General features: G+C 40.4%; 1 protein-coding gene across 1 annotated transcript; it reads right to left on the reverse strand.

Annotated features, from left to right (window-relative positions):
- Nucleotides 1-520: 520 nt before the first annotated feature.
- On the reverse strand, nucleotides 521-22,123 carry slc30a2 (solute carrier family 30 member 2). The gene is made up of 8 exons (XM_030404501.1): nucleotides 21,632-22,123; nucleotides 10,707-10,912; nucleotides 9,561-9,707; nucleotides 8,381-8,534; nucleotides 7,986-8,205; nucleotides 7,426-7,531; nucleotides 5,617-5,751; nucleotides 521-5,486 (listed from the first exon to the last, which is right to left on the reverse strand). Exons 1-8 carry the CDS (start codon nucleotides 21,712-21,714, stop codon nucleotides 5,341-5,343), a joined length of 1,197 nt encoding a protein of 398 aa, XP_030260361.1. The 5' UTR covers nucleotides 21,715-22,123; the 3' UTR covers nucleotides 521-5,340.
- Nucleotides 22,124-22,965: the final 842 nt, after the last annotated feature.

Raw genomic sequence — 22,965 nt, forward strand, 5'->3', positions numbered from 1 at the left:
ATTTAAAAGGCTGGAAATCGCAAATGTTTGATATTTTTAACTGAAAAGTGACTCAAACAATTCACCAATTATCAGAATAGTAGGCAACAAATTTAGTTTTGACCGACTGATTGTCTGATCCTTGCTGCTTAGACTTAAACAACACCCAGACAGTTGCCTATCAGACCAAACTCAAAATGAAAGGGGGCAGCATGTATACCACAAGAAAAACACACGGCAACCAGAAATATATGACAAACGAGGCTGCCAATCTGTAGCTGCTTTTCAGGAGCTGAGGGGCTTTATCCAGGAAAACAGAGAGAAATTTGAGGACATAAACGAGGACACTGTTAAAACAAACGTAGCCGGGGCAGTCTGAGGAGCGGTTAGATGAAGCTGAGAACACAAGTCAAAACACAGAGGATATCCTAACAGAAATGCTCAAGCTCCAAGTCAAACTAGATGCCAGAATAACTGAAAGATGAGCGCTGCTCCAGGTGGGAGAACATAAGGATATACAAAGAAGAAGAATCACCACCCGTCATCTGCAGTCTTTTATTTCACTTTACAAAAAAACTCCACACATAAAAATGAACTATCAAACCTCACAGATGTGACGCGGATTTATGCAACATCACCAGAACACAGACCGATTGTACAAGGAGAGAGAAACGTATTTACACGTGTGTACACAAAATCATACACAGAAAATACACAATATTTGACATATTTACAACGACGGTCACACAAAGACATCGACAGCACGATACAGAGCATTCTCAAACGTTAGACTTCCATAGTGAACAAACGGGAACAGTGTTACTCTGGAATGAAATGAACTCGATCCGACTGTAAAGAAAGACTTTGGCTCAAGTTTGACACCACAGCCTGGAGAGGAGAACTTCAGTGTGCATGTATATCAAAACTAGAACAGTAAAATGCATTGGTCTTTATTACATTCACTTTGTTTCAACTCCATAGCTGTTGGGTCCATACATTTTTGGAAAAACGTACTTAAATATACAGGATCTCCTTAAAAATTGGTGAAAATATAGAATTTTAAAGACGATATCTTTCCTTTTGATTAATCCTCCACATGGTATATCAACATATTCTGATTGGCAGTTGAACAAGAAACGTCTTACTGTACATGATATTGAATAACAGCGAACAACCATGCAAGTATTTGGATCAGAATGGATGTCAACTCAGCGTTTACATTGTACAATTGTCCTTTCTTGGGGAGAAAAACTAACAACATCAACACTTTATAGTAGCTGCGAAACATTACAGGCATGTCAACTGGCTTGTTGGCTTTTCTTATGGGTGGACAATGACCTCAAAAATATTCTCTTTACCCAAGTCCAAAGTTTTAACCGCCAAAGCTGGTCCCATGAAACATGCAGGGAATAACTGTGGTACCCAGAGATTCTTCTTTGTCCTTCTAGCACCACCATCAACCCAAAACTGAATTAAATTCCAAAGGGTCCTCTGCTTATCAAGCAACCTTTCCACTAGAGAACGCAATTTCTGAAGGGACTGCGGTGTGATTGCTTGCTGTTGAAAAGCTGGGAGCTGAACTGCATTGCTCGATGGGCAGGCGGGAGCTGAACTGCACTGTTTGAAGAGCTGGAAGCTGAACTGTATTGTTTCATGTATAGCTGGGGCTGAATCTAGGACGTTACATTAAAATCTAGACTCAGTGTTGGAGGCAGAGTGTTGTTCATTCCTATGAAAGCTGCTCAGTGGCGATTTAAAGCCAAAAAAACGGATCTTCCGTGTTGTGCGGCCCATAAAGTTTACCCACTAGAGATTTCAGCCAATCGAGCTGGCTAACTTGAACAGAGATAATATAATTGTGTGGGTCTTCTAGACTTTGAATTTTATTGAACTGAACGGATCAAATTCTGACAGTGAAACGAGTCATTTTGTCGCGGTTGTGATGTTCAAAAGAATTTATCCACCATTTTACAGAATCTTTTTTTGATATCTGGGCTTATGGGGAGTCTGAGGTCCAAGCCAAAAAACGGTCCTAATGCATCAAAACAAGATTTCTGTGGTCCTGGTTAAGGTAAGGGGAAGGCAAGGTTTGGTTAGTGTTAGCCTACCTGGAAGATCCACTGGTCTTTATTAAGCCTAGACAGCTTTGTCAAGACCAGTTTTAAGAATGGACTTTACGTTGGTTGAACCATCCAAACTTAAGCCAACCTCTATTAAGGTAAAAAAAAAAATTAAATACAGCTTTTTGAGTTTGGGGAAACTTTATAAACTTTGAAATGCTGTCTATGACTCTAAGACAAATTCTTCATTATATGTCCCTTGTTGTAAATTTGGCAAATGTTACACAGTAAGTTATTCCTTATGGATGGATGGATGGATGGATGGATGGATGGATACATGACAGCTCAGGGAACACAGACACATATAGTAGATGGATGAGTAACATCGGGGCTAAAGGAGGAAGGAGAGATAGACGAGATGGATGACAGCGAGAAGCTGAAACTAATCGTCCAACAGCAGGACTAAATCATTTCTGCCCTCAGACCTGAGCGTCCGCTCAGAGTTGACAGTGGGAGCAGCTGCATGCTTTCTCAGTCTGACAATTACTCATTTTCCTTCTGCTCAATCGATACCGTGCCCACTATTATGGAAACTCTTCTGGGGGCAGTTCTCTGTGACCTGACAAACCAAAGAATGCCCGTACCACAACAAAACTGTCAGAAGAATAGCCTGGAATGAGTTCAGATTTAACGCTGTTAGTATCTTAAACAGCAACAACTCCATGTCAAGTCAATCCTCCTTTTTCCACTGAATTTTTTAAGTCTAGATGTTCACTAATCTTTGATATCTGACTCTAATGATCCTCCAAACCCCTCTGACATGAAGCAGACTATCTTTGGCATGAAATATAACAGTACAGTACAGTAGGAGATTGGTCAAGTCCAGATTTAACTGAATCATTACATATACGACAGACACTTGAAGATGAGCATGATGAAGAACACAGTACAGTGCGATGTGTAAAGGTAATACTGGGACAGTTTACTCCAGGGTACCTCAGGGTTTAAGACCAGTGTCAACCTTTTTCAACCAAGGAGGTTCAGGTGCTGGTTCGGAGCCAAAGAATTGGTTCCTGGTCAGGAAAACTGGTTCCAGAACGACACCAAGCCTACTCATCTTTGTTCCTAATGATGCTGGTAAATTTGAAAATGTGTACAGTGACACTACAGTGGCACTCATGCCTGTGGAAAAACAAACGGGTTTTTTAAAGGTTCACGGGTTGAACAAACTTTTGAACCAGCACTAGCACCGGCCCAGAACCAGCACTCGAAAAGGGGTATGTGAGGGATCCTACCAGGCCTTGTTCAAATCAAACAGCTTGTACGTGCGTAAGATTGGAACTATCTCGACTATATCTGTGACAATTGGCTGAAAGCTGCACTGACATCATGACCGATCAGTTGATGTGTCTGTCAGTCTTGAATTCATTTTTATGGCTGCTGTCTTTGGGGTCAACTTGGCGACAAATAGTGCAGATTTTGTAGATTAAAAGGTGTCTTCAAACATTTAATCATCAGCGTACTTTCTCATTTTTTTAACACGACACTGGTGAATCAGCAGGTTTAAAAGTCCTTATGCCCTCGGCCTGTGATCTTCCCAAGGCAACATACAACTATATACAAAATGTAGATTTTTAGAGAGGTATCAATCATGCTTCTCCGTCCCTAAAAGACAACTTTTATCGGTATGGTGGATGTTACCTTACCTCAATGTTTGCAATGATTTTAGCTCAACAAAGACCATTTTTAGCGACAACACAAAAAAAAGCCTAGAAAATATCACGACTGACCATCTGCAGTAGCATTGCTGATTCATCTCTGGCCTGTAGCGGACAGCAGTTTAACAAGAGTGAGTGAACGTCAGACATCAAATTCATCCATGTGTGTCCAGCAGGTGCTCCATGCTAACATATTGTGGTGAAGTAGCATTATCAGGATAGTTACTGTAGAAAACAAGTAGAGGACCCAAAGCTGTAAAGTAGTTGTGAACAGTTCTATACTTGGCAGTTTTTCCCCTAATTTACATGAAATACAAAAAGTTAGGCAGTGTTTTTAACCAGCAGCAGCTACTTTCATCATGTGATGTCGGAATAATCCGAAAAATTACTCTTGGAAAGTTCACGTGAACGACCACTCAAGTTGGGAGAGCGACTCTGCGAGTCGGTTAAAGTGTTGGTACACGACTCATCGACTTTGACATCATATGCGCAGGAACTTGGTGGCTGAGGGTAAAAAGATTGGTTGATGACGAGAAAAATATCATTTTTAGTTGCAACAAAAACAAGTATTTTGTAGAGATGTCCGGACAATTTCTAGTCACATAAGGGGGACATTTTTATAAGATGTCAAGACGTCTTTCAGCCATGTTACTGGCAGCAAAACGTGGTGTTTTTGATGAGATGTCTGGACAATATCCAGCTTTGATAATATCTAGAGGCAACAAAGCTGACTATTCTTGATGAGACGTCGGGACATTTTCCAGCTTTGATAATAGCAACAAAAGCAAGTATATTCGTAGAGATATCAGGACACCAAAACCAGGTATTTTCTTAAACCTAACAGTGTTTTTTGTCCTTAAAGTTGGCAAAGACTTATGTTGCCAACACAAAACAAGCTGCAATGAGCTGCAATGAACTATCTGTGAGATCGCTTCTGGTGAACACCTTTTCTTTTATAAATTTACATTTTTCTAAGAATGTTTCCATCTCTGAATAACTACTCATTTCATATATAGGACTAATGTTACTTTGGGTTTAGTGGTTTTTGTGATAGGACTCAGAATTTCAGATGACATGATGGAGGTAAGACGGACGAAGTTTTGTGGCTTTTTTGCATATTTTCTGAGGACACAAACTATTTTTTAGGAAAAGGTCTTCTTCAGGCTCTATTAGTTTTGATAGACTTCTTTATGGGCCAACACCTAGGCATAAAGTTTCGCCCCAGTTCTTTTGTTAAATTCCATTATTTCTTAAAAGCTCCATGTCACCTTGACAAGTTGAGCACTACACAAGCCTTGTTTGAAGGGGGACTTTGAGGGGAGCTGCTAAGTTTAGTTGGCCCTTTCCGTGTTAGCATGGAGCTCCAGCATCAGCACTCTGACCACCAACACATGGATGATTTTGTTGTCTACTTTCTTGTGACTTGATGGCGAACGCAACCAAAAACTCTTTCCATCCTTTAAGAGTGGGCTGCGTCGTGAAGACAGCTCTCACTGGTCCAGCTCACCCAGAGGGAATGACAATGTGCCTGAGTCCCGTTCCATGTCCTGTTGGGTCCAGTCTGGTGCGGTCCAGTGTGGGTATCAGTCACTGGGGTCCTGGCAGTGGGAGCAGTGGCTCATGTCTTCAGAGTAGAGCTCCACCTGGATGGTGATGCTGTAGAAACCAAACTTGGTGTGGAGCAGATCGGTGGCCTCCTGCAGCACAGACTGAGCGTCAGCACCCTCCTCTGTGGAAAAACAACACGGTGAGTCTGTTTGACTCCTCCTTTTATCTTAGAAGATTAATATAACAAGGCTATAACATGACAGCGAGATACAAATGAATATATATAAGGCATATATTGTTGTGTTCACTACCTATGGCCAGGTGAACAGAGACCAGAGCCTGGCCTAGAGTCAGAGCCCAGAGGTGCAGGCAGTGCATAGACTTCACAGCCTTCACAGACAGCAGCACCTCCTTCACAGAGTTAAACTCGATTCCTTTAGGAGACCCTGAAAAACAACAGAACACACATTAATACACAGCAGCCCCCGAGATGTGTCATTTTATGCAAAGCACAGTCTGCTATGTATGGCTACGGACAGGATACAGTGGCTTTTTCTGAGGATGATAAAGAAAAAAAGCCTGTTCAGCTTCCTAGTAACATATTTCATTTCACTTATCTTCAAGTCTAATTTGACATTTCCTAATTTGCTACATTTTCCCACTGCTGCCGAAAGACAAAGCCATGACAGAAGTATGTATTCAGTAAACATACATGAAAGTCATTCCTTCACCACGGGCCTGTTTCTGTTGTTACTGTTTTAAAGAATTTGCCTCTGGCGTTACTTTTTGCGAGGGGCATTTGAAAGGAAGTTCATTGATGTGCATGGAGAATTTTCAAATGTCCCCAAAAATATTGACGCGACATCCCCGGGACGTGACCATCTGCGCTCTTGTTCTTTGTTCTGCAAAAACTTTAAAGTTGAAACAGCCAACTGAGGTCTGCGTGTTTATGTACAGCGCAGAGATTATGTAATTTAAACATGAGCCCATGTCTACTGATGTGTGCGGAGATTTAACCTCCACATGACGGCCTTCAGTACATTAAAAATATGTTTCAGATTTCAAAGAACGTGAGAGCCCGGAGCGTCATGTGACCTTGTCAACCAGGTCAAAACTCGACAGCTTGATCTCAGCTGCAGGCAAAACAAACCCCAGCTCTGTGTGATGGTCGTATCCACTGCAACTCGTGTGCCATCGCTAGATTAGATCAAGATTTTTATTTTGAAAATGTGAAAAAAATAAAGAAATATAGGTAAGAAAGACAAAGCAAGAAATAAGAAACCTGTCAGAGAAGAAAGATGGTTTGAAAGCGTAGTAAAGGAATCCATCTATGTCAAACTGGAACAACCATCTTTGAACAGAGGAGGTGGCCTAAGACATAACTTGTCACCCACCTACAGTGCAGTACTGAGTTCTCTCCCCAAACAACCATTCACACCTTGGTTCACCTAGCCTTAGAGACCCACATGAGGGCGGTTGGACCAACAAGTGGCCCTAACGACTCTGAAACTCAGAGCTCTGGAGGAGAGTTTGCAAGCTTATAAACTCTGTGTGGGAGTGTCATTACAGAGGCGTAAAGGACACTCCCACACAGAGTTTATAAGCCTGCAAACTCCCCTCCAGTTCCAGTCTTGGATGAGAGGTGAAACGTCTTCAACAAACTGAAATAAGTCCAGGTTATCTACTATACAGCACTTACAACAAGAAATACCAAGAAACTACATGTAAGGCTGCAACTCATCTATTAATTATCAGTTTTTTGTCAGCTGTTCAATTAATCGCTAACTTTCAAAGTAATCCATTGAGCGGTTTAAGCATTTCTTAAGGTTAGTTAAAGTTTCTGTCCTCCTTTATGACAGTAATCTGAAAATCTTTAGGTTGTGGACAATACAAGACAATGAGGACGTCATGTTTGGGAAACTGATCGACATTTTCACCAAGTTTTTTAGGGGGTTGGTTTTTTTTTACATTCTAAGATAAATCTCCAGCTATTTCAGTTGTTTAGTAGAATGCCACAACCCTACATTTCTTTTCACAATAAATCACACTGGAGGATAACTTTTTCCCAAATTTCCCTCTCTCGTCCTTAAAGAAAAGCCTGTTCATTTATCTCCAAGTACCTTCCAAGAGTATCCTAAAGACGTCTCTGAGGATGGTGATGGTGGTGCAGAGGACGAAGACCGAGAACAGAAACGTACAGATGGGATCTGCGACTTTATACTCGGGCTGAAAGAGAGATAAAAGCAATTAAGGAGGCTTTGAAGAGAGCAAAGAGACATCAGATGTTGTTTTTTTCCCACTGTCACAAGCCATTAAAGTGCCCAGGGCAAAAACAAGGGAACATCTTGCAAGATGATGGAAGTCTTTCACCCTTTCATCCACAATAATGCTTAAATGCATAAGATATATTTTTATAGGACACCATGATGTTTTTTATTAGGTATTATTAGATTAATTTAAGACATATTACAAAAGGAATATTCAGTTAAAATGCTCTAATTTGAGTATTTTAACGCTGAAAATTTCAAAATCAATTAACTATTTTTACACTATTTTACAGAAAAGCTCCTGCAGCAGTTTTTAGACAATAAACTAGTCAAAATCCAGCTAAAATCCAACATTATGACAAAAAAAGGGAAGAATTCACACTGGTATTTCACAAATGCGTGCTATATCTGACCCGAAAGTAGATGATGATCGCCGCCACCAAGACGCCGATGCTCTGCAGCAGGTCGCCCACCACGTGGATGAAGGCGGCACGGACGCTCGTGTTGCCGTGGCCACCGAGGAGCGCGTGGGAGTGTCCATGAGCGACGGGACTGTGGCCATCCTCATCAATCTGGTGGTAGCCACTGCCGTGGGCGTGGAAGGTGGTGGAGTGGTGGAGGATGTAGGCCATGCTGCAGAGAGAAGGAGGTGATTGTCTGCCTGTCGCTGCAAAAACTCAAAATGTTACACCGTATATTTGTGTAATTTCTAGTCAAAAATATCTCATGGACTTGTGGGTAGATTTTCCACTTTATTATAGCTCCATAATTTACCACATTAACACCCGTTATGCCGAGAACCACTCACACTATGTTGACGATGACGGCGCATCCGGAGGTGACCAACATTACGTGGCCATTGATCTCGTAGTCGTTGTGTACTATCCTCTCGATGGCTAAGTAGACCAGGGCCCCCGTGACAATCCAGATGGAGATGACTGAGATGAACGCCCCGAGGATCTCTGTGGAGACACGAGGAGGGAGGGAGGGATTGTTAATCACATAGTAACACAATTCATCACAAAACACACGCCATCTGAAAACCAAGAGTGGGACGTGAAGTTGAATAACAGACAGCATCGCTCAGAGGCAGATCATCAAAGTAGAGTCAGGAGTTAGACACATGGAGCAAAGGCGTGTTAACAATCACAGCTTTGAATGCAGTTTAATAGCAGCTTATTTTTAAGGGGTTGACAAATTTTGCTACAAGTAAAGATTCTCCAACACATAGGGTTTAAAACAGCTGGTGGAAAAGAAACTCCAGAGATTGGTAAAGTGATGCCAGTGATTGTTTTCCTGCTGAACAACAACTTTTTCCATCTGGATGAGACAGAGACACATTAAAGGAAAAGTTCACCCAAGAAAAAATACAATTCAGTCATTACATACATACATACAGCTTGTCTGCCATAATCCAAGTCTCTGGAAGACCCAGGATCCCAAATTTATTTTGTTAAAACATTGTTCAGCCTTGTTTGTGGCAGCAAAACCAGGTGGTTTAAGCCAAAACATGATCGCTGCCTAACCCTAACCTGTGCCGAACCTAACTGGAGCATGACCACAGCATTGTCACAACATCACATTAAAAACTGAACCTGAAGAAACATAAAGTTGCAACATAAAGAATATAAACTTTCAATATATCGGTGGTTTGCAGAACAAAAAAGAAAAAGTACATTGCCAGCAGCTGTTCTGGCGATTGTGTTGCGAACAGGCACCACCTTCAGGAAAGGAAAAATAACAGTAGCAGCACTGTGCACCTGCGGATGATGTAAAATATATACCAGTCTAAAGCATCAAGATTTTAACCAAGGAGTGTTTCCACCACCCGTCTGTTAATCAATGACTCTCACATGTAAATATCAATAAGTAAATGTACTATATTGTTCACCCAATTATCATCCATCACTTTCAACATCCATTCATCTTCTTCTCCTCCTGCCTCACTCCACCCATCCACCCAGAGGTGTCCGATCTGTCGTCCTGACCTGATCTGTGCCAGCCAAAGTTCATGGTTTTGGTGGGCGGTCTGGAGGAGATCCACAGAGAGAACAGGCTCACCATCATACTGCCAAAGTCCGTCAGGAGGTGGGCTGCGTCAGTCATGATGGCCAGGCTGTGAGCCAGGTAGCCTCCTGGAGGAAACCAGAACAAAACCACGAAATATGAGTTAGCCGCGCTGACTCCCTTTTTGTTTTCAGCTTTTATCAAGTTATAAAGAAAACCTGCTGATGAGGAGTGTGTCGCCGACCGTGAAAGCACCCTCCACCCTTAATAACATCCATCTCAGCCCATTTAAAGGTTTGTTAATTCTGTTATTTAATGCAGCTACAAAATAGGAAATGTATTAATTCTTAGACACAGGGTAATGCCTCGGGTAAAAGAAATGCAATATTATTTTATATCGTCATAAACGTCCGGGAAATCAGCCAATGACTGTGAGCCATTTTACACTCCTGACTATAAAAAGTTTTAAGTTCTTTGTAGTTTCTTTGTTTTAGGGTGAAACGTGCAGTTAGTCAAGATGTCAGCAGAACAGTATTTACATCACAGTCCCATCAGTGTCTGAATAAGATCTTCTTTTTTTTTAAATAGAAGAGGTAAATCCCTGTTATGGATGTGTGATATGACGGTTTTCCCTTTTGAATGGCATTGTCTTAAACTTAACTGCACACTTAGTTTGCCCAAGAGTAGACAATTCTCCAGGTTTTGTGCACAAAGTCAAAATCTCAGAATAGTTTCTGCAGCTGTTTTCGAAGGATTTGGAAAGACTCACGCCAACCATGTTCGGCCAACATACGTCAATGCACCACACCAAAACCTGGTCGTTAGGGTCAAATTTACGCCAGCCTGTCAATGAACGACCACAGTGGATTAAGTTGATGTTTGTCAGATGGTAGGAAATATTTTAATTTTTTTGTTTAGTGATGCAAGACATAACAATTGAGACAAGACAGGACACAACTAAGAGTGTTCCAAGACATGACTGGGTAAGCACATTATCGTAGGACAAACAAACATTGATGAAACATCTTTTTGACCTGTCTTGCAGCTGTTTTGACCCCCTTTCATGGTGAAAATGAACATCACTGAGAATCAAACCTTCTGTTCTCATTGAGTGTATGAACTTTTACCTATGACTTCGCCGATCATGAAGACGAGGCAGACGGCTGAGGCGATGTAGAGTTTCTTTTTGGCCAACAGCTTGTCCACACTGTCCTCACACACCAGGGCTTTGGCACCGTGGCAGTGGGCACCTACGGGTTGCTTCAGCTCGATGGCGCCGGCCATGCCTCCGTTTTTAAAAGGAAAGTCAGGATCTTTGGAGTCTGGGAAGGCGCTGCAGGGATATAGAAGGGATGTGTTCATGAGGTCATGGATGGATCATCCCTGACATTCGTACAGTTGTCAAAGCCGTCTCAGTTTGAAGTAATGCCGGTTTTCACCGTCACTCTGTAACAGACTCCACCCTGCAGTATATTAGAGCGCTGAGTGAATTGATTTTTTGAGTAAATGTTGCTGCAGAGCATAATGTTGTTTGAAAGTGCTATGATAAACGGAAACAGATACTCTTCTGATAAGTGAATTACAATCAATGTTCAGTAAAGTGGAAGAACAGTGAGATCGGTCAACCACTGAAGAAGCTTGTGAAATCGATTGATGCCAACAGTGAGGTGGGGCGTGTGAATGAAAACACTCCTCTTTCCTTTAGCTTTTTACCCAGTAAGCATAGGTTTGGTGATTTGCAAGACGATTAACATTGAGACATTTAGGATAATACTGGGCTATGTTTTTTTCATAAGGGTAAGATTAGCCTAAATGATTTTAATTAAATAAAAGATGTTTTAGTGCATCAAGCAGACCCTAACTATACATGACCCTAAGATCAGACTAACTTCCAATTTTCAGCTAAGTTCAGCCCAATTTCAGCCCTGATTGCGAAAATGCAATATAGAGCTAGACAGCCGTTAAATTATAGATGTCATTATCCTTGGCTAACGAGGAAAAAAGCAAGGCTAATTTTCTTGATGCTCGTATTGCTGTTGCACTTTTATACTTCCGCAATATTGTTTTCGAGATTCCATGCCAATAAAGGCCCATTGAGTTGAATCAAATTGAACTGAATTGAATTAAAGTGTGCCACAGTTACCCAAAGGAAAATGTTACTGCTCAAAGCTTGCTCCTTTATGGCTATGGAGACGTAAAAAAAGGAGCTCAGTGAGAGTTCTCATTTCAGTCTCGTTGTAGTCTTTTTTGGTCTCAAACATTTCTCATTTGTTTCTCCTAAAATTCCTTAGGAGCAACAGGTGAGACTTGAGACTTTACCACTTAAACCTTGCTCCTTTCCATCACTGAGGAGACATTCTAGAACTTCATTGAGAGCTTGATGAGATCTTCTTTGAAACTTACAGGGAGCCCAAGTTGAGATTTTCTGCACCTGTTTCTCAGGAGAAACAATTGAGAAACAGGAGAAATCAGCCACAGCCTCACTTTGGTCTCACATAGATCTCATAGTTGTCTAGGAGAAATGAATGAGACACTACTGAGATTTCTTTTCCAATTTTCGTTTCCTCTGGGTAGCCATCTCATTTTGCTGCACCCAGTCGTAGGGGTTTGTCACTAACCGATCGGAGTGGCGAATGCGCAACCGCGTCTTGAACATCTCGGTCAGACAACGCCATTTGGACAAACCACACACAGTTATTGTGATTTGAATTGGAAGAAATGCTAATGTTCCACTCAGAGTAGGCAGCAACTCATTCACAATCTTAGTTTCATGTGCTAGCGTCTGCAGCAGTTAGCATCTCACTTTGCCGCTCCCAATTAGAAGGTTCTCTGAGTTTTGATGAGAAGTCAGGAGATCAGCGAAGTGGGCGTGGACACGTGGAGAACATTTGATGGCAAAACATCTAATAGTTGTGAGGAAACTTCAACTAAATGTCTGTAAAGGTTAACCTCACGGTGGCGCTAAAGAAAAAGTCAAATAATTATCCATCCCTTGAGCCATTCATATTCAGGTTTCTCCATTATTGATCGATTCTTCTGCATGTTCTCAATCAAATAGCATATCTGACTACATAGAGATTATTTTGACATTGCTACGTGTTTAGAGTGAACGTTAATGTTTCAACTTGGGAATTACAATTACAGATAAAGGCTACTTCACATCTGACGACACATTACAACGAGCTGGATTTTAATCATGAGAACTGAACAAAACGCTGAATTCTCCATTTTCTTCACGCACATACACACACACACACACAAATGCACGCACACACGCCCAGGTTGCTATTCTTGCCAAGTGCATTGAGGGAAGGCTGCGATGATGTGGGTAATGAGGTGGAAAAAAACTAATTTGGGCTCACTTCAGATAACCACACACACACACACACACACACACTTAATGTCACTCTCTTCACATGGGAGATTGCCAGTGTTTCATTGTTAGCCTTTATCTCTCTCTCACACACACATACACACACTTAAAGTCTTACGGGATGTCCAACCCGAAAAGATGCAGCCGAGTGGAAAACAGATTCTGTTCAATTATACCACTGGGACGTGAGAGCAAACACCCCCCCAAACACACGGACAGAAGCGCAACACACACACACACACACATAGCCTGCATACACACAGCACATATAGTATACACACTTGAGTGCTCTGAAGCCTGAGGGCAATGTTATGTTCAATGGTGAGCATTTTGTTCTGATGGGTGAAAAAAAAAAGCAGACAAGGTTCATAGTCTTTGCAACATTAGTGCAAAATATGCTCAACCAAATACAGATGATGAAAACAATGGTGAACAACTACAGCAACGCAAACAATAATGAAGACACACACAACGAATATGCACAAAATGTGGAGACATTGTGTGGTAGAACAAATGTATTTACCACACTATCAAAGCAGAAGAATTAGCTGTTTAAAATACAACCTTCCTGGCTAGCATCTCACTAGCTTCTGTAAGCTAACTGTGTTTTCACATAGCTAAAGCGTTTCTTTCATTAGTTTTTCTTAAAGCCTAAATATTAGTGAGATTTTCTGTTCTTTTTTAAAGACTAAATCAACATTTTCAAAGATTAAACAATTATTCTTTTGTTTACATTTAGCAATACCCACTTTTTTTACTAGTTTATCCATGTAACAGCCAAATGATTACATGATTTTTGGCCTAATACTCATCGATTGTTATTCTGACACTTCACGGCAATGTGATCAAAATCTACCTACCTAACATGGAAAGTAAAATTATATTCTATGCTACCTGGTGTGTAAAGTAGCACTTAGCAGTGAGTTGTCTTAAATATAACATAATTGGCCTGCTAAAATACTCAGAGTGACAATGCTAACATGCTGATGTTAAAGCTGGGGCTGGTAAAACTCTAACAACTGTCAAAAGCAAGCTAAATATTGAGTCTTTCCAACTGATAAAATCCCACCTCCAAAACACATGAGCGTGTGCTGCCAGCCTACATTGTAGTGCTGTAGCTCTGGATGGCCAGCTGGGGAATTAGTAGCTAGTTGCTTGCTACATTCGACACACTGTCTTAGCTTTTTAGACTAATAAATACATAAACAAACAACTCTGTTCGATGCATAATATGTAATGTCAACACAAGCCAAAGAACAGTCACGAATGGACGTCAGAATGAAAAAGGCTGCCAAGCGCGTGTGTGCTTTATGCTAACATTAGCCGCTAAAGGAGTGGGTTGCCGACGCTGCCGTTTTCTTTGGCTCAGGAGCTTTGTGCTTTGTGGTACTCCGTTTGCAGCTGAACAACAATCTGTCACTGCTATGGCTGCTAATTCGGTTTACTGTTCTCCTTTATGTAGTTTTTTGAAATTGTTTAAAGTTTTAGTTAACTGATTGTAGTTTGAGTACAGAGCCTCTGAAGTCCTGGGAATCATATTTTGTATCACAAAACCCATACAAGCTGGACATTACTTAATCTTCGCACATGTCATTATCTTGTGTTTACAAGTTCTAAAAATACAAAACCTTTTGGGACCTCAGTTTTATTAATGTGAGTTGTCTGAAGCCAATTTTTTCCTGATAAATATCTGCAATATCATCAGACATCCTAAAGGTAAAAATATCAAATGGCAGTCTTAAATTTATGCTTGCAGAGACATTCCCCACGTGTCTCCATATAAACGTGTCAGTATGGGTTCTGGCATCTTAAAATGGATGTCGCATCTTTTCAACCAAGTACCATAAACAGGTATTATGTATACTATTTAATTGTAGCCTAATTAGTTTGAAGGGGTAATAAGTAGCGCAGTGAGAGTTGATTCGATTGATCAATGAGGTAATTAGTTCTCACTCAAACTCAACACACTTTTCCTGCCAAAGCTGCCCACCTGCTGGAGTTGCTACCCCAGCAGCACTTTTAAATCTTTGCTAATTAAAGTCATGTTAGGGTACTTAACCTTAAATGAAGAGGGTTAGGAGACTTTTCAATGGCTATTTAAACCAGTCAGATTTCATTGGACGGAGCATCACACTGATGTTTTCTCCTTTACAGTCCAAATGCACAATTTGCTATATTGCAAAACAAAGCTATTATTATACTGTATATTGTTTCTGTTGAGAGGATCAAGATATGCATGATCCTTTAGCTGTTTTTTACCTCTGGTGTGTTGCCTTTTTTGTGGACTTCCATTTAAAGCCTAAAGTTTGGCATTATGGCCATCGTCATTGTTTTTTTGGTGCCAGTAGTGACGATATTTGGATGAGAGGGTGCAGTTGGGGAGAATATTAATTGGATCCGACTGAAAACCCCAAAACATGCTAAGGTAGCCACACCCGAAATCATACCCTGCTTTAATGTTTATTTTAATCTTTTATTTACAAAATGAACATCACTCTGTAGTGAAGAAGACTTGAGACTAGAGACTGAGACCATGAACTCATTAGGAAACCGTTTACTGAGGTAATAAATCAAGTAAGAAGTAGTTTCTCATGAGCTTACATAGAAACTGACTCCTTTTTGCCACCAGGTCACTGACAGCTCCTCCTTTTCATCATTTTTTCCAAATACAGCGTTTATTAGCAAGATTAGCAAGTCACCTTGAAGCCAAGCAATACTGAAGTATCCACCGCCGTACCACCAGACTACAGAGCAGCTCCTTTTCTCAGGCTGTGAGCCTCTTTAACTCATCCTCCACACTTCACTTATACTACACCCATCTCATTTCTTTTTTTGTGAGTTGAGGGACTAGAAACTTCATCTTGTCATGCAACCATCTTGTAAAATGATCGGACATACGCTGTAAAAACAAATTACACAAAACTAATATAACTAAATATGTTCTTAGTACATTAATATGACATGAAAACCCGAAGTTTGATTCAACACTATGTCTCATAAAGAACATTGGATTTTTATGTCTTATTAGTGTAATTGGGGTATTACTTTGATTGTTTACTGCCTATTAAAGAACATATAGTTTCTAGGTTTTGTATAATTCAATTTGCTATGAGGTACATCTTATTATGTCTTGTTGGTAAATGTACATAATGTACATAAATGTATCTTCAATCTTTACAATAGTGTCTGCCTAATGAATATAACATTTAAGATTTGGGTTTGGAAACATGTACACTTTCTTTATAATGTCCAAAAGGCTCAACAAAATAAGCAAATGCTCTTATTTGAATATACACTAAGTAGGTAATGCACTCAGACTTGTGCAGTTAATGATTTTTACACCCTTCGGAGATTCTGCTTCTTTGATGTCTGTCATCATTGATTATCTCTTGTTTAACTGCTATCTTCCAAATAAACCACTTTGATAAGCAATCCAGAGGTAATAAAGTTCTTTACAGTAACATTCAGTGAGCAGTTTAATGATTTCTGTAGCCATCATCCCGCCTACAGTAACGTAATGTATCCAATCAAGTTTGTTTCAGCTGATGCACTGATTTTCTTCTTTGGCTGAGGTTACGTTGTGTCTCCTAAATGTCCGGGTTCATCTGTCAGTCAATATCCCACAGGGCAGGTGTGTGGTGTCTGTTGGCTCTTCTCTCCTCTGACACTTGGAGTAAGGAGCGGTGCCAGGGCCGGAGGGAATATTCAGTGATCTGCGAAATTATGTGATATGAAGAGACCTCAGAAGAGCTGTCCACTGAAAGCAGAACTAACCATCGAGCATTTAATTACAGCTGCAGCACCATAGTATATTTAACAATGCCTGCAGTGAGGAAGGATGCTGAGAGATAAGTGCTGCTCGGTGGTAATCTTATTATTACTGCTACTACTATTATTTTAGCACTTGCTAGGACATGTGTTTGTGGCCTAATAATCAGTATGTGTCTTTACATACTGTCTCTGTGTTTCTTCAGCCCAGCTGCCAATATAAAATGTTGGCATTCTACACCTCTGCAAACCACAGCTACATCCAAATGTTCACGTTTTATATGTATCAGATCAACATATCTACACACATGAGAGCTGTGTCAGACAGCCGCCGAGCAAAAGACCACTGTTCGAGACCGTGTTTCAACAAAACCGCTGGATGTATTTAGCAAGACAATTTCTTGCTGTGTTTGTGTCAAAAGAACCAGGTTTTTTAAGCCAAAACACGATATTTTTTCAATCCCTGGCAAAGTGTTTTTTGTGTGATTGTCACAACATGAAATGCAAAATTTTACCTTATGAGAAGAAAAGTTGCGATATAAAGAAACTTATAAGTTTCACCATATCAAACGTAAAGATTCAACATATCGGAGGTTGTTCTGATTGGGCTGGTTCTTTTTATATCTTCTCTTAGAGGAAAAGTTCACCCTGAAATGAAGATGTTATTTACACCCTCGACAATTCTCGGGTGCAGCTACAGTGAAGAATTTTGGCTCAAAAATGCTATAAATAACATATTTTCAGATCCATTTCAAATCAACTTTTCCTTTAAATGATTTGGCCAACATTTTTGTAAATATGTTTTCACCTTTTTGCTGTGAGTTGCATGAAATTATTGGGGCTTTTTGAATGGAGATAATTGGTTAACGTGTTTACTTTAGGGGTGGCAATAGCTCAATCTGTAGGGACTTGGCTTGGGGACCTCAAAGGTTGCCGGTTCAAGTCCCGCTCGGACTAAATAAAGTATGATGTGGACAAGTAGTTGGAGAATGCTAGTTCATATCCTGGGCATTGCCGGGGTGCCCTTGAGCAAGGCACACACCCCTAACACTGCTCGTTGTGAGTGGAAAAAAGAATTTCCCCTTGCAGGATTATAAACAGTATATATTACGCACCTCAAACGTAACCAATACATGCACATTAGTGTGTCCACCTCGGTGTCTTGTGCCATTTGACCTGAAAATAAACAGCTGATTGAACTTTTTTTCACTGTTATTGGGTTTTTTGTGAAGTATGTAAGGGGTTTTAGATGGTGAACATTGCTAATTATTATACGTGCTTAGCTGCTTTAAAACTATCTAAACGAGCTAAATGCTTACTCAAATCGTTTCAGATGATATCAGTATATTTTGCCTCTGAAAAACCTTCTTTGAGCGGGCTAACATTGCTAACTCTCTTAAGGGACATTAAGTTAAACTTATCTTGGCTAGAGTACAAGTTGGACAGGTCTGGTAACCACAGTCCATGAGAAGTCTGGCTCCACTGGTTGTTATCTGGGGGATTCTGTGGAAGTTGCAGCAGCAGTGACGGATCCAGCATCTCCTGCCAGACACACATTAACCCTCGGCCAATTATGCTGCCAGGAATATCACAATTATCGCTGAGAAAAACGATCCACCTAACAGGCTTTTGTAAATACAGCTGGGTGACTTCACTGAGACTGATGGTAAGTTACAAGGAGTGATGTGAAAGGGAATCTGTTGATTTTCTGTACACAACACCACCAACCCTTCAGCTAAATGAACACAGACTGTGATTAAAGTAGCAGCTTTATTTGTCCTCAACATTACCCCAGATTTATATTTTTTGTAACTTGTACAAAACAGCTTTAATTGGAGGGTTTAGCCCGGCTGCCTGGTTGGCTGGTCGGTGCCTTGGCTAGAAATGGTTGAGGTCTCTCGTCATGGATTTTGTTGATGACTTGGTTGAGTCCACATGATCCGGCTCTTTTTTGGGGACCAAAACATTTATGTTTGTGTACTCGTGAATTTCCCATGGGATCTGGCAGATTTGGCGTTTCCCCACATCTGTACACCAGAAGTCTTGTTTGCTGTCAGTAAGGTTACTTTACAGATGGACGTCATGAAAAGACCTGATGGCTGTTAGTGTGTGACCGAGAGGTTATTTCAGCTGTTTTTTTAAATATATTTTTGAAAAGTAGCTGCGGAACCAGTGCTGAAAATCGTTACAGTAAGTACGTAAAATAACAGAATTTTAAAAAATACTCACAGAAGTATGAGTATTCCAAGAAAGGCCTTAGAGTAGCTGTAATTAGATACTTTCACCGCTGATGAAACGGCACCTTTGTTTCATGAGTACTAATGGATTTATTGACGTTGATCAACCATTTATAAATGCTTTTTAGTTCAGTTGTAAGTCGTTAATCAGAACCATTTTGGGTTCCTAGGTTATTAATGGTGTTTATCGATCAATCAACAAATCATGCAAAAAAATTGCAAATAGCGCACTCTTCTCAGCCTCTTAAATATGTATATTATAGTATATTATATAGATAATGCTGTACACATTTTGGGCCTAGAATGATGACACAATTGATGGAATGGAACTAAGCACATTTACCCAAGCACTGTAGTTAAGTACAATTTTGGCCAACTTGTGTCCTTCTAGTTAATGCTACTTTATACTTCAACTCTGTTACAATTTGAGAGCCATTATAGCAACACAAAATAAATAAAGTAAATAAAGGATCCACCTTAAATTAGATCCATCTTTACAGGCTGCAACATTAGTGATGCTCACACATGAATAGTACTTGAGTAAAAGTCTTAAAGTTATAATTATTATATACGTATACTTCTAGTTGACCCATTATCGTCTTTGTCGATTATCATATTCAGTATTTTTCTGATCAAAAGATTATTTAGGAATGCACTACTTTGACTCTGGTGCAGCCTGTCATCTTCAGTAACTAGTAAAGTTAGTTAAAGTGAAATAAATGTATTGGAGTAAAAGTACACAATTTGCCCCCAAAATGTAGTGGAGTATAAAATAGCTGAAAAAAAAACAAACATACTCAAGTAAAGTACAAGTACCTCAAAATGGGACAGAACTTAAATAAACAGACTTAGTTCCTTTCCATGACGGCTTACACATGAATGCATCAGTAATTATAATCCAGTGATATAAAATATATGTATCTTTGTTGGTAATATAAGTATGTTTTGGTGCAAATTTGTGTGTACTTTAACTTTAGTGAGGTTTATTTTACTTATAACGGATTATTTGTATTCTAATGTAACTACTGAAAGATGTGAGGACTTCCTCCTCCAGCACTGACCGCATAAACCACTTTACTGCCAGCTGGGAAAAATGCCGAAGATGACACAGTAAACACACACACACACACACACACACACACACACACACACACACACACACACACACACACACGGTGCAAATGGTGCATGAAATCCTAAATGTGGTGCCATATGCACCTCTCTCTCTCTCTCTCTCTCTCTCTCTCTCTCTCTCTCTCTCTCTCTCTCTCTCTCTCAACCCTGGTCATAATTTCTATCATTCTTGCAGGATATTTTTTCTGCACCTCAGTGAGCGGGATCTCTCAGAGGCCTAAATATCTGCAGCCCAGCAGTTCCAAGAAAACGTTCAAACATCAGATTCCCGTCAGACCTTTTAAAACGTGGAGGACTGACCGACTCTGAAAAGTGAGAAGCGGCTGACGTGAGGTCCCAGACCGCTTCCAGCTGCCTCAGAGTCCGCAGCCTGTCACAGTTATTGATTAGAAGGTGTGAGCGGAGATGCATCAGGAGGCCTCGTTTTAAAAGATGTGACGACTAAGAAATATTTTTCCCCCCTGATTGGTTTTTATTCTCCGCGTGTGAGCTGATGTTTCTAACGTGAACACGGGGCTGCAGGAGGGATGCTGAAGCCCGCCAGGTGTGTTTGTGCAGCAGCTGAAGGGAATCTGTTGCAGAAAGTCCATCTTATTTATTTGCGTTATTTGGTTTGTTTGGGGGGTATTTTGGTGACGAAAAAAACAACGGATCATTTGATTATTAGATTATTATTCTTAATTTTATTATTTTGTTTAATAACTTAAATAATGTTTTTTTTATGAATTATTTAGCTACATGTCCAAAATCTACACGTAGGCCTGTTTTCCGCCTTATATTACATTTTATTTGCTAAGGCTGATTTTTGTCGTTTTTAAAGGAGAATAAAAATGTCAGTTTCTGTGCTAAACATTTTTTTAATGCTTTTACAGGCCAGTGAGTTTTATTTATTTATTTATATATTTTTTAAACCTAAACTCCTACCTGATCGGCAAAAAATATTATCACATCACCACATTAAAGATAATAAATGTCTCCAGATGTATTTGTGGCACCTTTAAAAAAAAACACCTGCATGTCTGTACTGTTATCAGGTGTTATCGGTGGTCTCCGTCTCGTCCAGTCCCCCTCCTCACGCGGACCGGACGTGCAGCAGGGAGCACCTGCCTCGTGCCTCCCTCCTAATGACAGATGATGAGTTTTTAGCGTTGCTCGGTGGAGCTGGCCCCGGGGCCATTTGTCACAGGCTGTCCAGAAACAAGCCAAGCATGGAAATGAATTTGCTCATTCACATAAAACAGCCCGCGAGAGCCGGCAGCCCTGCTTAACATGCACCACGGTAACAACCCACCGCGCGTTACACACCAGCGCTCACGGCACTCAAACGGCCACGGCGTGAGATGTAATCTGCATCGATCAGCAGAAAATACACTTTGTGATTAAAAGAAAAGTCAGACTTTCTTTAAACTTGAGTATTTTTTTTTTTTTTACATTTGAAAAAAATTAAATAAATAAATAAAATTGCATGCAAAATGTCACATTTCACAGGTAACTTATCCTCCATGCAGCCGCAGTCACGCAACACATGACATGTCCTCACCTTTGCAGTTTCAGAGAATACATTTTGGCGTTCTTCTCGTGTATCAGTTGCGATGTCTCCGAATTTGCAGCGTTATTATCCATTTTTAGAACTAGAATTATTATTAGTATGATGATGATGATTATCACTCAGCCTGCAGTCAGTCTGTGTCCAGTCTGAGAGGAAACAAAAAAAGAAGTACAGGTGATTTCTTTTTCTTCTTCTTTCTTGTTCTGGAGGATGCTGCAGGAGTTGCCGGGTGGCTGAGAATCGACAGGTCCGTTCTCCCTCGATGTTTTCACTCGACGCGGGGAAAAGTCAGCCGAGACCTCATCTCTGTGAGCAGAGAGGCTTCAGGACCGGACGGATAAATTCCTTCATTGCGGCGCGGAGTGGGAGCGGAGAGGCGGGAGGTGGAGGGGAGGTTTTTAATTAGGGCTGGAGTTGTAGCCTCGAACACGGAGCTGCGGCGACAGTGATAATGAGGCTCAGAGCTCTGAACACTGCAGCTGCTGTCAGTGGACAGGACAGCCTCAGCGCAGCCTGGTGCAAGCAGGACCTCCGGTGGGGTGAAATCATAATGGGACAGACATCAGTGTGTGAACGAAAATCAATTCATTCACAGACCTGCAATAGATTATGTGCTTAGGCTGTTTCACTCGCACGAACTACAACAAAACTGTGTTAAAATTTTAATTATCGCACAATGTTCGGCTCACATGTTTCCCAAATATTAGTTACACTTACACGAAATATGAGGATGTGTTGCCGATATTCAGATAGATCCTTATCCTGGATTTAGATCAGCTCTTCTTTCATACATGTAGGCCACGTCAGCGTGTGATATGGTGATGTACAATAAGATTTATGCCATGTTGACTGATTTACAGGCTATGTCAGAGCAAAACATCCGCGCTTATCACAGATCCAGTCATAAAAGAAAAATGAATCATTCGATTTTTGAAAGAAAAAAAAGGAATTTCTCTGTGTCTAAAAATGTACAAACGGATGAGAGTCTAAAACAATATTACCAAACAAGAATTAGGAAACAAATCAGTGCTATTGCAGTTTTATCCTATATATCTACAGATGTGTTAGATTAAAGACTAGGCCTAAAAGGATTCACCATCTGAAGCCAACATTCAAACAGAAAATGAAAAGAATTTTTTTTTTAAAGCAAATTTATGTTTTGAAAGATCCCCATTTAAGATACATAAAGTCATTATGTATGATAAAGATACTACTGACTGCATGTATATGTCTGTTATGTATATCTATTGTGTCAGTCTTGAAAAAAAAATGGCTTTAGAATTTAGCTTTAGGCCTAATAATCTATAATGATAGCTAAGAAATCC

Source organism: Sparus aurata, chromosome 22, assembly GCF_900880675.1.
Source record: "Sparus aurata chromosome 22, fSpaAur1.1, whole genome shotgun sequence".
Lineage (NCBI taxonomy): Eukaryota > Metazoa > Chordata > Actinopteri > Spariformes > Sparidae > Sparus > Sparus aurata.